The following is a 15111-nucleotide window of genomic DNA, read 5'->3' as shown; positions in this document are numbered from 1 at the left end:
AGTCTGGCATCTAAGCAACACTTGGTTATTGGGGAGGCTGCTGCTGGATAGGTGCTAGCATTCCATTACTGTATGACCTGGAGATAAAAGAAATGTCTCTCTCTTGGTGGTCTCATTGCCCTTAGCATTTAATGACATTTGCTCATGTCTTCCAAGGTAATGTAAAAGTGTGTACTACATACTTCAAAGGCATGGAGAACACATATTTTTAGAGAATTTTCATCTATGTGATTTTCAGAGTTTGAATAATTTGAAGTTATAGTAAAAATCATATTAAAGCTGAATTTAGAGTTGATTTAAGGAAAGTACTTAAGTATAGGACTATTCCCTTCCACAGTTCTTACCCCATTTTTTTTTTTTAAGATTTCATTTTTTTTTTTTAAGATTTTATTTGACAGACGGAGTGAAAGCCACTACAGTGAACTCTTAATTACATAAAACATAGCCATGATCTGACTGCCCTTTAGAAAGTATACTGAAGATGCAAATTTTTTCATCTGGATTTCTGCCTGACCAAGGATTAAGCCTATAAATCTATCTATCACGAGTAGGCAGAGAGGCAGGCAGAGAGAGAGGGGGAAGCAGGCTCCCCGCTGAGCAGAGAGCCTGATGCGGGGCTCGATCCCAGGACTCTGGGATCATGACCTGAGCTGAAGGCAGAGGCTTTAACCCACTGAGCCACCCAGGCGCCCCTAAGATTTCATTTCTAAGCAATTCTACACTCCACGTGGGGCTGAAACAACCCCGAGATCAAGTCACACACTCCCAACTGAGCTAGCCAGCTACCCCAATTCTTACCCCATTTAAAGAAGCACTTGCTTTAGAAATTTCAACTCGGTTGGTGAAATCAGATTGCAGGTTCTGATACTGATTGATCAAGTTTGTAATTAGGGTGCTGATCAAATTGGCACAGTTTGCTTCAGAGAACACTTGACCTTGAACCTGAAAAAAAAAAGATTAAAACAAAAGTCTCCAAAAAGGCCAACGTAATGAAAATATAACCACTAACACATTGGAAGTAACACGCTGAGTTTCCAAAGTAGTATGACATACCTTTAGAAGAAAATGTGTCATGAATGTGTAGACAATGTTGTTGTTTAGAAAAGTTCTTTCATCCATCAGGATACATTTTATATATTCTGCAAAAACGGGATCTTCACACAAAAGCTTGATGCAATTTTTTGACATTGCAGACTACAGTGGGGGAGAAGAAGTACTGATGGTTGAGCATGGAAGTAACTGCAAGGCTTACACGCGCTTATGATGAACATGCAGTTATTTTAAGTCCTGTTAGAGAAGCCACTTTTAACTGTCTACTGAATTTTCAGTTAAGTAACTGTCCTCCCAGTAAACTAAATCTTCTGCACTTAGACTCTACACATGAGTGTCAGAGAAAGAGACTTGTAACGTCTGAAGGGCAATATAAAAAAAACAGGTTTCCAAAGAAATTCAACTTTAGCATGAAGAGAGGAAACAAGGACTGGACAAATAAGACTAACAAATGGATGAAAATGTTTTCAGGGGACCAAATTGATGGATAATTAATAGGTAAGTAAACCACATGTAGAGATAAAGACAAATTTTAAAAATTAAATTTATTCCATGAAAGGAGTTAAAACTTTAAAGCAATTGTAGTTTGTCTGGTAAATATCCTTCTCCCCCCCATGAATACTGCAAAGGTAAACAGCAAAATTTTTAAAATTATCTCACAAAGATAATTAGTGGGTCCCCAACAGATGGAAATTTTACTAAAATTTGGTTTTCCTGTTTTTAAATGGTCATGGCTCTTAAACACAAGTAGTATGTCTTTAAGTGGATATACTCCCTAGATTATATGTATTTTAATAATCATTTATATGGAAGACAAAATGGACTATTTTTAAAAATAGGACAAAAGTTTAGATAATAGGTATAGATTATATACTTAAATATTTTATTAGAGTAAGGAATTGGTAAGTACACTCAAGTTCACCCAAGAAACCAGGAGTCTAACACAACCAGGACCCAGCTCCTCAGAGGCTTGCTGTCAGGAAGACTGGCCTTATTCTAGCAACCAGAGCCTCTGCCTGCTGCCCAGGTTTCCTGATGGCTGCTTCGACCAAGCTGGCAGGGCTCTAGAAGCCTGAAGAGAGTTTGGCATTGTTTTAGAGGAAGTTTTTGGAGACGCTGAATTCTTTGGAAAACAAGCCAATAAAGGGAGCAGTAAAATGCTGGAGTAGATAAAACAACAGGGAAGCAACAGACTGACTGAGCAGAGAAACAAAAAAAAACCAACTACCCAGATCAAGAAGAATGAAAAGAGCAGCAGCAGTGGGAGAGGGAAAAAGCAGAGGTCTGCTCCAATTTACTGAACTGACCACTCAGCTAAAAAAACCAACCAGCATGTCATTTTCTCAAAGTCCCCAGTGTACTAAATAAGGCCCTGGGATCAACATAAATTAGTTCAAAGATTCCTATTATAGAAAATAAAGTGACATTTCTTTAGGGGCTAGAGAGGATTCCATTTCTACACTTGAGAAGTTCACAGTTTGGAACAAGAAGAGAGAGAAACAACTATCCCAACACCATTTGACACATGTCTACAAGGAGAAGAAACTGCATTACAGCCTAGGCAGTTGCCTGTACCAGAGGCATAAAATGTTTCCATGTTTCAGATACTAGAATTTGCGTAAAGTTTAAGCCAAAGTAAAGTAAATACAACACTCTTCCTCTGGGGATGGGGGACTGCAACCAAGCACAAAACCAATTCCCCCCCCCCCCCACCCCCGGGTCTAAAGAAAGTGGGGATCCTTTATGCCTGATCCAAGGAATGAGCCAAATCTTAGGACCAATCTGGTTTCCCCCTTCATGTCCCTGCCATTCTCCCCCCACAATTAAACAAGCATTACTGAGATGCCCACTTTATTTTAAAGAGTTGGCTTTTAGATACTTCAGGTAGGTAGGATGCGGTGTTTCTTGATCTCAGTGAGACTGCAGTCAAGAACAAGTGCATCAGACTCTTGAAAACCTCTCCAAGGGAAGGGAAGAGGTAAAGGACAGACTGATGAAATTGTTTCTGCTAAAGCTTTGAAGGGTGGAGGGGAGCAAAAGAGAGATGGGGCAGGTGAGGGGGAGCAAGAAGTGGAACATGCTTTCTTCTCCTAAACCCCTCCCTGTTTTGTTGGACTTTTAGCATGACTGTTTATAGTGATCAATACATTACAAATTCAATAGCTCATTTCAAACAGCCTCTGTGGTATAAATCTACTGAAATAAAAACCTCAAAGGGCAACTTGATGCCCAATACTCAATAGCTATTATTTTCATTAATCATACTTTTATCTACCAAGATTCTAAAACATCTTTAATTTCCAGTTTGTGTTCAATCCATTGTTTCTAAAATTATTGACCAAATGGTCAGATGAGATGAAAGATCAAATCATCTAAAACTCATTTTCTTTACCTGAGTCTGGCATAGCTCAGTCCAAAGTTTGGGGAACAGTGCAAGATGAAGTGGCAAACCTTCATAGGCAACTAGGACACCTAATATTTGAAAAGAAATCAGAATAGGTTATAATTATAAATTATACTACTAAGGTATTCAACTCTGCAGGTACAATTCTATAGGTATTCTAGTCATAACTATGCATCTTTCTACATGTTTGAGAAATACACAGAATATTTAAAGGGGAAGAATTCATTCCAGTGCTTTAACCAGTGAAATAATTTAAAATGCAGTATACGCTGACTGAATTTATTCATATTCCACACCTCATTCCCTGAAGGATCTGAGGTAACTTAAACCAATTCTGCTTTTTAAGTATTAGAACTTTATTTGGGACAATTTAATAGGGGGTACTGCAAGTGGTTCTAAAGCTTTCTTAGATAAAGGTACCATCTGCATATTAGGTAATTTTCATAGACTAGCTAAGCTTGGAGGGGAAGGAGGGACAAAGTTAAAAAGAGGATGTGGAGGATTAGAAATACTGTTCCTTCCTCTTTTACCTTGTTTATCCAAAAACAGGGAGAATTATCTTTATGGTGGATTTACCTAAACACTGTTCTTGAGTCTAACAGCTTCAAGACTTGTCCCCAAGCTCTTCCGGGTAGACCACTCTTGGCTGTGTGTCAGTATCCTATTTGGAACCTCTACTGTTTTAACCTTTCCTCTTCCTATTCCAAATGTCAAGTATATCTCTAAGAAATGTATTCCCCTACCCTCTGCCCTCCTACCTCTCAAAGAACAGAAGTTGCTATACCACAGCTGTAAGTAAATTTCCCATTCTCCATACTCCCACTTCCAGCGAAATTATGATGATGGAGAGGGAGAAATATAATAAAAACTATCTTCCTCCAGGTAAGAAAAAATTATGAGTTAGACGTGAAGTCAGCAAACTTTTTCTGTAAAGGGCCAAACAGTAAATATTTAAGTCTTTGCACCAAATGATCTCTGTTGCAACTAATCAACTCTGCAGAGGTAGTATAAAAGCAGCCAAAGGCAACACTAGATGAAGGTGTGGCTATCTTTCAATAAAATTTAAGAATACTGAAATTTGAATCATATGTAAATTTTGTGTGTCACACAATATTTAGAATAACCTAGCATTTAAAAAAAAAAATTAAGGGGCGCCTGAGTGGCTCAGTGGGTTAAAGCCTCTTCCTTCGGCTCAGGTCATGATCCCAGGGTCCTGGGATCGAGCCCCGCATCAGGCTCTCTGCTCAGCGGGGAGCCTGCTTCCTCCTCTCTCTCTACCTGCCTCTTTGCCTCCTTGTGATTTCTGTCAAATAAATAAATCTTAAAAAAAGAAAAATTAAAAATATAAAAACCCTCCTAAGCACGCAGGTAAGCTCACTGGTTATACAAAACCAGGCAGCATGCAGGCTATTATTGTTTGCCAACCTCTGGGTTGGACCAAGGATTCAAGAAATCTTAAGATAGGTCCTATCAGTCATCCAAGGATGCCAAAATACCTTTTGTGGGTAAGTCTATTTATTATATTCTGTCAAGATTAATCCCTTCGTAGAGAGACCCCCTCTCCCCCCCAAGGAAATCTATGCACCATTCTCCTTTATCCTAACCTAATCTGACTGGGGATGGAGGCATTTACCCAACGTAAGAACACAATACACATAAGCAAACAAAGGCATGTCATCAAAATTGTTGGGTATAGGGAAGAGTTTCTATGTCCCTGCATCATAATTACCCATAAAGGTAGACCAAGGGTTGGCAAACTCCGGCTTGCAGGCCAAGTCTGGTCCACAACCTGTCTTTGTATGCCCATGTGAGCTAAGAAGAACTTTTGTATTCTTAAAAGATTGTAAACGTAAATGTATGACGCAGACCATACATATGGCCAAAAAGTACACCCTTTGCAGAAAAGAGTCTGCCAAACCCTGAACTAGAGGCTGTCCTGACCTCTCAGGTGAAAGTAGACTGTACATTACAGTATAAGAGTCTCTAGTCTTTACTCTTTTTCCTCAATTATTCCTCAAAGTAAAATATAATATTTATTCCTATTTTCCACAACTTCAAAAAAACCAGTACTACCACAATAAACAACCCACAGAGGATTTCTATAATCTAAGATCACTGCCAAGTAATAATACGATCCTAGTATCTTTATTTTACAACAGAAGGAGGAAATAAATACATGCTGGCAATTATTGTGCTAGGTGTGTCGGATAATTACATTTAATTTTCTTACCAACTTTGGGAGGCATTGTTTCATTCTCATTTCCCCTTTTCTCAATGAAGATATCAGATTTAGAGAGATTATGTAATCTGCTCAGGTTCATCCCAAAAGCCAGTGAGCAAAACATCTATCTCTGGTATATTTGACTTTGAAGCCTATAATTTTTTCAGTAATCAGTGTTTTCCCAAACTTCAATCATTCATATTTTTTTCATATATGTCCATCACTGTACTATTTGTTTACTTAGTACTGTTCTTTAGATTCACTTAGGAAAGCTAATACTACGTTAGCCTTGGGCAACAGAACATCCAGGAAGTCACAAATTTGGTATACTAGTTATATATTTCTGTGACATAGTAAGACCCATATATATTTATGAATATAAAATTATTTTCCACGGACCATTTTATACACTACACTCTGGAAAGCACTGCCACCCATGGTGAGTCAACGATACCTCTTTCAATGGTCCTATTTCCTCTCTGAATTGCACCTCTTTTGGAAGGAGGGCCATCCCTTCAGAGCAACAGTTTCAGTTTCTACCATTTTCACAAAACACTGAGGATCAGGCGTATCTTGGCTATGTGACTCAAGGTAGAGGTCAATGCCATCCTACTCCACACCTTCCTCCAATAACCTTCTGGGATACCTTACTTACTGGGTACAAAGCACAGAGAGATGCAATCAAGGCACATGTCCAAGCCTTGTCCTAGTAAACAGGACAGGCAGGCCTAAGACATATGGGCTTCTGCCCATTCAGCTTTCTTCATCCTGTGACTTCAGATATCCTCAGTTGTTTCTTACCCTAACCCATCTAAAGGAACTAATATACAATAATCAAAAACTGTCCCAAATACCTTTCCTCATTATTAATACTTTATACTGTATATGCTACTAGATGTGTTAACTAAAAATCTTCTAAAAACTGTTTTTGTAGGTAAAATGGTAATTCAGATGACTGGTGTGAGGATGAAATCTTTTTTATGTATATTTATTAGTTTAGGGTGTCTCCTATCTGAATTGTGTTCGGATTGTCTGGTTTTCTATAGGAGTGTTTAGCCCACCCAAGCATTATCCATGGAAGTGGTAGCTTTTGCCAATGGATGAAAGCCCACAACTAATACTCTACCATGGGACTGAATCAAGACATCTGAGCCCGAGAATATCACACACTTGATTCTTCTATATCCCCTTATTCTGACTTATACCCACTAAGCAACCAATTGCTGTTTATTTGGCTTCCCATATAGGTTACTAGAAAAAAATCTGCTGGCCCTACCATGGAATATTCAGATCCCTGTATTAGTTCTTCCTCTTTGTAAATTAACAGACTGGTAATCAACTAAATTATAAATATATATATATTAAGTGTTATTACTAAGTTTTAGCCAAGGATAAATGGATCTTCCCCTGGTAGACTGGTAGAAGCTGCCTTCTGATATGCGCTGAATCACTGATATATTCAGTCACCTTAAAAAGTCTTTTGGATAACAGCTAACCAGTTGTCTTTCCAGTTAGTACCATCTTGACATCAAAAAAGGTAAAGCATGGACCAGAGCTGTGCTTTTTTATAATCTGAATTTCTAATCTGTTTACTTTTACCAACTATCTTAATTTTTTTTAATTCTAAAGATTTTGAAGATTTCAGATTTCATGTTGCCTGCAAAATTTTCCTTTTACTGTTTTTTACTTTCATTTATTAATGCATTCTGAAAACTGTCAAAAGCAATGTTACATAGTAAAGGTGAGAGGTTGTTTTATCTCTGAAAATGAAAATTTAAATTAAAAGATGAAATCTAGAAATGTCATTTAATTTTACTTGAGCATCTCAGTGTTAATTTTATACATGTATGGTTCCTTAAAAAAATTATATGAGTTTGCAATACAGTTTCCTAGACTACTTTCTAAAAATTTTGTTTCCTCTCCCCAATACAAATGACCATTGCAAATAATATAAAATTTACAGTCACTTAACCTAGACCTTGACCCGTAATTTTATCCATACACAGTTTAGAGTATAATCCCCTAGGTTTTGTGTGCGCGCGCACGTGTGTGTGTGTTTTCACATGTACTAAGTGATTTTTCCTCTTGTTCTAAGATTGTAGTCACATTCTGCATATTGTTTTCCAATTTGCTTTTTCGCATGTAATCCAAAGTCATTTCCTATCTTTTTAAAGACCTATATATAATACAAATTATTTAAAGACTGTATGACAAACTACAGATTTACTTAGCTAAGCTCCTATTGATGGACATTTGTTTTCCATTTTTATCCAATACAAACTGAATGAAAATAAATACCCAATGTATGTTTTTGGACACTTTCGTAAGTAGAGTAGATTCTTAGATCTGGTACTGCAAGATCAAGGGCTATGAACAATCTAAATTGATAATGCTAATATGCATCCCAGAACTGACTCCATTATAACATCTTTTCTTTCCCCAAACTGTTTAGGTATACCATCAAAACTTTGTCTCATAGTTGGAAACAAAAAATGAGAGAAAAGAGAAATCATTAGTAAGGTAGGGCAACCTCTCATTTGGTTACCAAACATTTACTTGTTATGTGTGAAGGAGTTGCTTGTTGATGTCCTTTACTTATTAATGATCTTTCCCAACTCATTGAATCCTAAAAACTCTTCGTATATTGCCAATACTAGCTATCTGTTAAGAATGCAAATATCTGCACTGGGTGTGGTGCAAAAATAATGAATACTGTTATGCTGAAAAAATTAAAAAAAAAAAAAAAGAATGCAAATATTTTCCCCATTAGCTGTTCTTTAGTCTATGGCATTTTTCAACATGTAGTATTTTCAATTTTTATATTGCCAAAAACTTATATTTGTTTATGGGTTTTTTTGTGTTTTTTTTTTTTTTTTAAAGATTTTATTTATTTATTTGACAGAGAGAGATCACAAGCAGGCAGAGAGGCAGGCAGAGAGACAGGAGGAAGCAGGCTCCCTGCTGAGCAGAGAGCCCGATGCGGGACTCGATCCCAGGACTCCGAGATCATGACCTGAGCCGAAGGCAGCGGCTTAACCCACTGAGCCACCCAGGCGCCCCATTGTTTATGGGTTTTATGTCCTGCTTAACATGGTCTTTCAAACTAGAAGGTGCTTATCCATATGATTCTATATTTTTAATAGTTATTATTTTATTCTTCACAATTAAATATTTAATTCTCCTGTAATCTATTTTAGTCTAAGTGGTGGAAAAGTTTTCCCCTTCTCTCCTTAGACAGTTGATTCTCTCAAAACCATACCATTTCCACATGTCTGACAGGTCATCTCTATTGTCTTCAAATTCCTCATGTTATATGCAAACAATGAATCATGGAACACTACATCAAAAACTAACATAACACAATTTAAAAAAATTCCTCATGTATCCTTATGTTTCTCTATAGGCTGTTTTGTCTATGTATGTTTTTCTGCCTACATATTTCTGTATCTACATTATATCGTTTTAAACTGTATAGTTTACTTTAATGTAAAAGAAAGAAAAAATAAATCTGTATTTGCTGTTCTGATGCACAAAAAAGATTAAAAAGTTAATGAAAGGAGGGGGGGCAAGACTGTGAGTGATATGGTGTCTTTACCTTTTGCTATTTTCAATTATAAATTCATGTATGTAGTAAATCCTAATAAAATAAAAAATTACTGATCTTTATTAAGTATTTTAGAAATTAATAGTGCCAAACCCTGTTACTACCTTTTTTTTTTAACAGCTTTTTGGGCTAAATTCTGCTATTTTTAAATTCTCAAAACACTGTAGCTTCAGACACACCATTATTTCACATGGCAGTCAGCAGCTTTAAGCATTCTCCCAAAATTCTACCCCCACTTCATTGTCTTCCCTAACCCCATGCTTGACTACCCTCACTTCAAAAGTACCCCAGCCCTTACTTTACTAGTTAGTACCTGCAACCCTAATATGCAATTATTACATAATTCCTTTTTAATCTCCTAACGAATCTTAAAATCTGCTCAGTTACCCATATAACAATTATGACAAAGACTTTCCCTCAAAACTGGAAGTGACTTGCAATCCAAGTCTTGAGTCAATCCCACCTATGGTCACAATATTCTGGCCCTCTGACCATCTAACCTCAAGGCTTAAATGACTAAGGACATAGACAATTTAAATTTACCTTTCCCTCTCCCTGTTGCCAGATTTAATTTCCTGAAGATATTACATAAATTAGAACTCCTTAGCAAATCTCTGCTCTTCATTTCAGTCATTAATGTGGACTTTATTTTAAGCTCTATCCTAGGTGCCTCTCCCTGGAAATAATCATTTCATCTGAAGGTGGGAGTTAACTTTAAACACTGGGGCATACTCCTTTCATTCAAATGAGGCATGAGAAAGCACTGCTTTTAGGCCTTTGTTAAAATAATGTCTAATTTTCTGCATTAATTGATATAATAACCATGAGTCCCAGGGAAGTTGGCAGAGTAGGAGGAGCTAATAAAAGCACATGAATGAATTGAATTTAAGAGAAAAAGATACAACCCTGAAAATTTTCTTTTCCTGCTTAATTTGTGAAGGCTTTTGTTTCTACTCAATATAGCGACCAGTCACATCTGGCTTAAAATAAATTGTTTCTTAAATCACATTTCAAGTTCTCACCACTCACATATGGCTTCTGGCTATCATATTAAGGATGATGAGGCAGTTGGAGAATATTTCTGTCCTCACAGAAAGTTCTACAGAATATTGCTTATGTAGAAAACTAAACACTAGGAGGCAGCATCAACAGTGCTTCATGGTTACAAGAAGAATGTGAGTATAAAACACTATGGAAAGTTGATTCAGCTAATGTTGAAGGCTAAGTTTATGTCCTTTCCCTCCCTCCTCTCCTCCATATTTAATTTCCTGAAACTGTTTTTGTATTGAAGAAGACAGTCCCAAAGAGGGTAGAAATTCACTATTTGATCAGAGCTGTTCAAGCAGCTCAAACAGCTCCTCAAATAACTTCTGATATAAATCACATGAACACAATTACCAAGAACTTTTCTTAAGGTCAGCATTTTAATAACTCCCCCTCCTTATCTGGGAGTAAGGCTGCGTTATTAGAATTCCTGGACACTTTCTCACATTTGATCACTGCCACTGCTAGGTTTTAGTTTTTTACCAAGTGCCATGACCGAAATGTGTAATCATGAAATGGCCAATCTCAGTATGTGCTCCCCTACCCAACCATCCCCACTTGGTAATTCAGCCACACGTGTATAAAACCAGCTAATGATAACAGGTGGAAGGAAAGACCTTTCAAATGTGAAGACACTCTAATCACTTACCAATAAGATGGGTTTTCTGAAGAGGAATTATCCCTGAGAGCTGTTACCACATCCTTCTTCTCCAGTAACGAAACCTAAGGTATGTTCACAACTTTTGCCCTACTTAAAATGGATCAAAACCTTTTCCATATAAGGAAAGGGTTGGGATTGAGGAAGAGTACAAGGGGGAGTTCTAGAGTACGGCAATATTCTGTTTCTTGACCTGGTTGGTGGTTCCACGAGCACTTCATTTCCTATGCTCTGGAATGGAACTATAGAACACTGGGAAAGAATCCTAGGCCATCCCTAAAGAAGTAAGACTCACAGAACACACAAAGCCTAGGAACTCTGGAGGTCCTGAGATAAGGGACACGTCCTCTAAAGACCTATCAACTAGAAAAACTCACCCAAAGGGAGCAATTCTATAGGTCTCAAGCACATCCTTGTAATTTGAGTTTTTTTTTCCTTTTATAAAATTCACTGATGATTTTATTTTCTATTTCTCCTACCTTCCTTTTCAAATTTCCTTTCTTCTCATTCACCTCTCTATTTCATGAGACTTACCTCCTATTTTACTCATATATGCACCTCTGCTTCACCTTGGCAAGCCCACTCAGTTTGCTCTAGGCATTGCCAGCTCCAAAGTACAGCTGGCACTATAGATCTCATCTTATCCTCAAGATCAGGGCTGGGATAGTCCACCTCTCTAAGCATGCCTCCCTAAGCAGAGTAGTTTTTGGTTTTTGTTTTTAAATTCTGCTGGGCAGATGGAGGAGGACTTGGGCTTCTATGTACAAAAGTGATCAGCCCTACTCCACTCCTTTATAGGCCAGCTGAAACTCTGGGCAGAACTATTCAATGGAAACCAGTAAGTTGGTGTTTTCTTAATAAAAATAAAAATGTTCCCAAGAATAATTAATATTTTTAAACAGTCACTTTAAAAAAGAAAAAAAGAATTGTCTCATTTTTGTCTCCCCTTCCTTTGTGGCTAGGGGCTTAAAATAATTCAGTGGAATTTACTGCTCATCTTTTATACTTACTCAGCTTAACTAATGTTTCAGTAAATTTTTCACAGTTGATTGCAACTCGGCATAATAGATGGATGAATTGATGATAAGAAAAGAAGTAGTCTAGCAGCATACGATCATAAACGTCATCTTTGCCCTGAAGGTTAAAGATGATAAAATGGTTGCACTTAAATTGTATAATAAATTAAAGAGCATATTTTGTGCAAATGTAATAAGTTTAACTAAAAAGCTGATTAAATATTTAAATTCTATAAGAACCTAGTTTTAAATTCCAAGTTTCTAGTAATGTTAAGATCTTAATTGTTACAAGTTTATTTTCAGTGTGCAAATGCTATCAATTAAAATTACCCATTATTTCTATATACTTTAATCAAGTAAAATTACTGTAGGATTTTAAAATGTGACACTTTAGTTCTATAGACATCATCAAGAAAAGTTGAATTAAATTTGGTTTTTGAAATAGATTTCAAATGATTTCTGTAATGGCTACTACAGTGTTAATTATTTTTAATATTTTATAAGAAGTGTATTTAAGTTCCAAAGATAGTGGGTAAGGGAGAGTGTGAATGAAGTGGGGTAAAGAAAGATAAAGGGGAAAAATTGTTTAAAAAAATGTTGAAACGGAGATAAATTATCTTGTATCAATGTACCTTCTCTCCATAATTTGGAATTAGCATTGTTTTAGGATATGCATTAGAGAAAAGAAGAATCCGACTACAAATGATGATAAATCTATCAATCGATGATATTAAGCCTAGGTCAAAGGATTAGAATTAAAGGGCAGTAAAAGAAGTCATTGATTATATGGCCAAATTTAAACAATAGTAAATACCTAACTTGGCTTTTCAGGTTTAGATATATGACCCAGTTATAATTTAGCCTAGTGAAGAATACTAGTAAGACTTTCTATTCAGGTGTTTTTTTTGAGGGAGGAAAAAACTTACTACTTGTGCTTATTGTTGATTTTGCAAATACTCAACCAACATTTCAGAGCACTAAAAGGAAAAAGTCCAAATGAGTCTAATCTTCTTAGGATCCACAAAATGGTCATTTATAAGTCTAATATAACTGCCAGAGGGGAAATTTCAAATTACTGTGTACTACAGAAACATGGTTTTCCTGGCATCCCAACATACCTTACTGGTTTCCACCATTGTGGGCAAGAGGCACATATTGAGTTCAGGGCGCGGAGGCCGAATATTGCTTTTCCCTCCTATTAGCTTGATATTTTCTCGACAAGGGAAATAAGGTCCAAGAGACACTAAGACATTAAAAGTGTACAATAAGAATAAATGGAAAAAATAAATCTCCATGCTTCAGTGTGCACAAAGATTAAATGCCAACCACATTCAAGTACTGTGCTAGATGAATACATACTTGGTATATTACTGTGATGATAAGTACAATGGTTGTGTTGTAGAAATGGAACCAGAGTATGAAGAAAGTCATGGGGACTCAAAAGCACAAGTTCCTTGAGGACATCTGAAAATAAAAACACAGTATGAGTATTAAAAAGCTGGAAGATACCTGATTTGCTTCTTTCAAATTCACAAATCCTGTTAGGGTGACTAATAGCAGTATGGCAGGTGAAAAGGTTTATTAATGAGTCTAAAACTGTTTTAGCTGCTGACACTGGGAGAAATTCTGTCTGATGCTCAATCAAATTTGGACCAAAGTTATTAACCAAACACAGTCATCATTTAGAAACCAAAGTTTAAAACTATTTATTTGTATTTTATTTATCCAAGAGAAGCATTATGGAGAAGTATGCTAAGGGAAATATTTAATGCATACTAATGACTGTCTTCATAAAATCAACCGAAGCAACTAAAGACAGAAATCTAAGGCTCAAAGTTCTTTGGATCTAAGACATAATCCTTAGTCTACTTTTAATGTTTCATGAGGCTAGCTGGACTGATGCTCATCCCCTAATCACATAGAAGTAAAGCTCATGATGACAGGCTATTGGTAATCAGAGGTTACCAAAGTATAGGCCAGTAATTCCAAAGAACATCAGGCCAATGATTGCCAAAATTGACTGCTTATACGTGACAGCCAGTTATTCATGTCATTTTAAGAACCTGGGAATAAACAGTTACAGTCTCTAAAGATGACTTTTTAAAATGGCTTCTAAACTAGTAAAAAATAGAATATAAATTTAAAATGGGGGTCCTTTAACAGGCAAAATTATCACTTTATTATAAATATATAATCAATAAAAAAGTAAAATACTTGCGAGTCTAAGAACAAGTACTACAAGTATCTTTAGGTAAAGAACAGGCAGTCAAATAATCTCTCCAACCCTTTACAGTATCAGCTCTCCTTTGCAAAACATCTGCATGATCCTACCTCACTTACCTAGGACCAGAAGATTTCAGAGCTGGAAGAGATCTAGAAATAACCTAAGGTCAAAGAGCCCAGATATGTTACATGACATGCCTGTGATCATATAACGTAATAACTGGCATGTTGAAAATATAACTAGATTTTCTAGAACCTGTGAGTTACACATGGAAAGTACAAATGTCTTCCAAACCGTGCAGAACTAATACCACATCCTACAAAGAATATTCCACAAAAATCTTCATCCATTAGGTTTTTACACAGATATATTTCGAAGTAACTTACCTATACAGGCATTTCTAAGTTCTGGAGGACTATAGGAATTAAGAAGAGTTAACAGTTTATGGGCAAATTCAATTCGCTCCTGCCACTGAATTAATGCTTGTTTCACATCTGCAAATACAAAAGCATACATAAATATGCCATTTGAGTTCAAATTTCTTCACAATTATTTTCTATTTTTATCTACAGAATGCCAACACCAAGAAAATCAAATTAATGACATGAACATCTTTGGTGAAAGCTAAGTGGTCATTTTCATGAGCCAGCTACTACTGTGAAACCTACTAGATTTCTTAAAACACATATCTGAGGGATGAACACGTTCATTTTCTAGAAATGTATGTGAAGTTCAGAGTTCACATGTAATTTTACAGGGACATAAGAGAGAGGTTTTATAGTTATTTCTCTTGAAACTAAAAATGATCTAACCTAAGCCATGGAGGTTTCCAGTTGGGAGAACCTTTACAAAACACTCATTTTGTTTCAGAGCTTCAAAATGTTTTCCAG

The 15111-nt window shown here is 36.4% G+C and overlaps 1 protein-coding gene across 4 annotated transcripts in view; it reads right to left on the bottom strand.

Annotated features, from left to right (window-relative positions):
• The window catches only part of USP34 (ubiquitin specific peptidase 34), a 242333-nt gene that overhangs the window by 1971 nt on the left and 225251 nt on the right, over nucleotides 1-15111 (bottom strand). For 3 of the 4 annotated variants that reach the window (XM_047745811.1, XM_047745812.1, XM_047745814.1), the window contains 7 exons: nucleotides 14608-14715; nucleotides 13357-13461; nucleotides 13116-13240; nucleotides 11992-12115; nucleotides 3443-3522; nucleotides 1054-1194; nucleotides 799-942 (listed from right to left, as the gene is read on the bottom strand). In XM_047745811.1, coding sequence (XP_047601767.1) covers nucleotides 799-942; nucleotides 1054-1194; nucleotides 3443-3522; nucleotides 11992-12115; nucleotides 13116-13240; nucleotides 13357-13461; nucleotides 14608-14715 — 827 coding nt within the window. The remainder of the gene's footprint in view (nucleotides 1-798; nucleotides 943-1053; nucleotides 1195-3442; nucleotides 3523-11991; nucleotides 12116-13115; nucleotides 13241-13356; nucleotides 13462-14607; nucleotides 14716-15111) is intronic. The other variant, XM_047745813.1, reaches the window with a different exon arrangement.

This window comes from Lutra lutra, chromosome 9, assembly GCF_902655055.1.
Source record: "Lutra lutra chromosome 9, mLutLut1.2, whole genome shotgun sequence".
In the NCBI taxonomy this organism is placed as follows: domain Eukaryota; kingdom Metazoa; phylum Chordata; class Mammalia; order Carnivora; family Mustelidae; genus Lutra; species Lutra lutra.
This window is presented reverse-complemented; position numbering and strand designations above follow the sequence as displayed.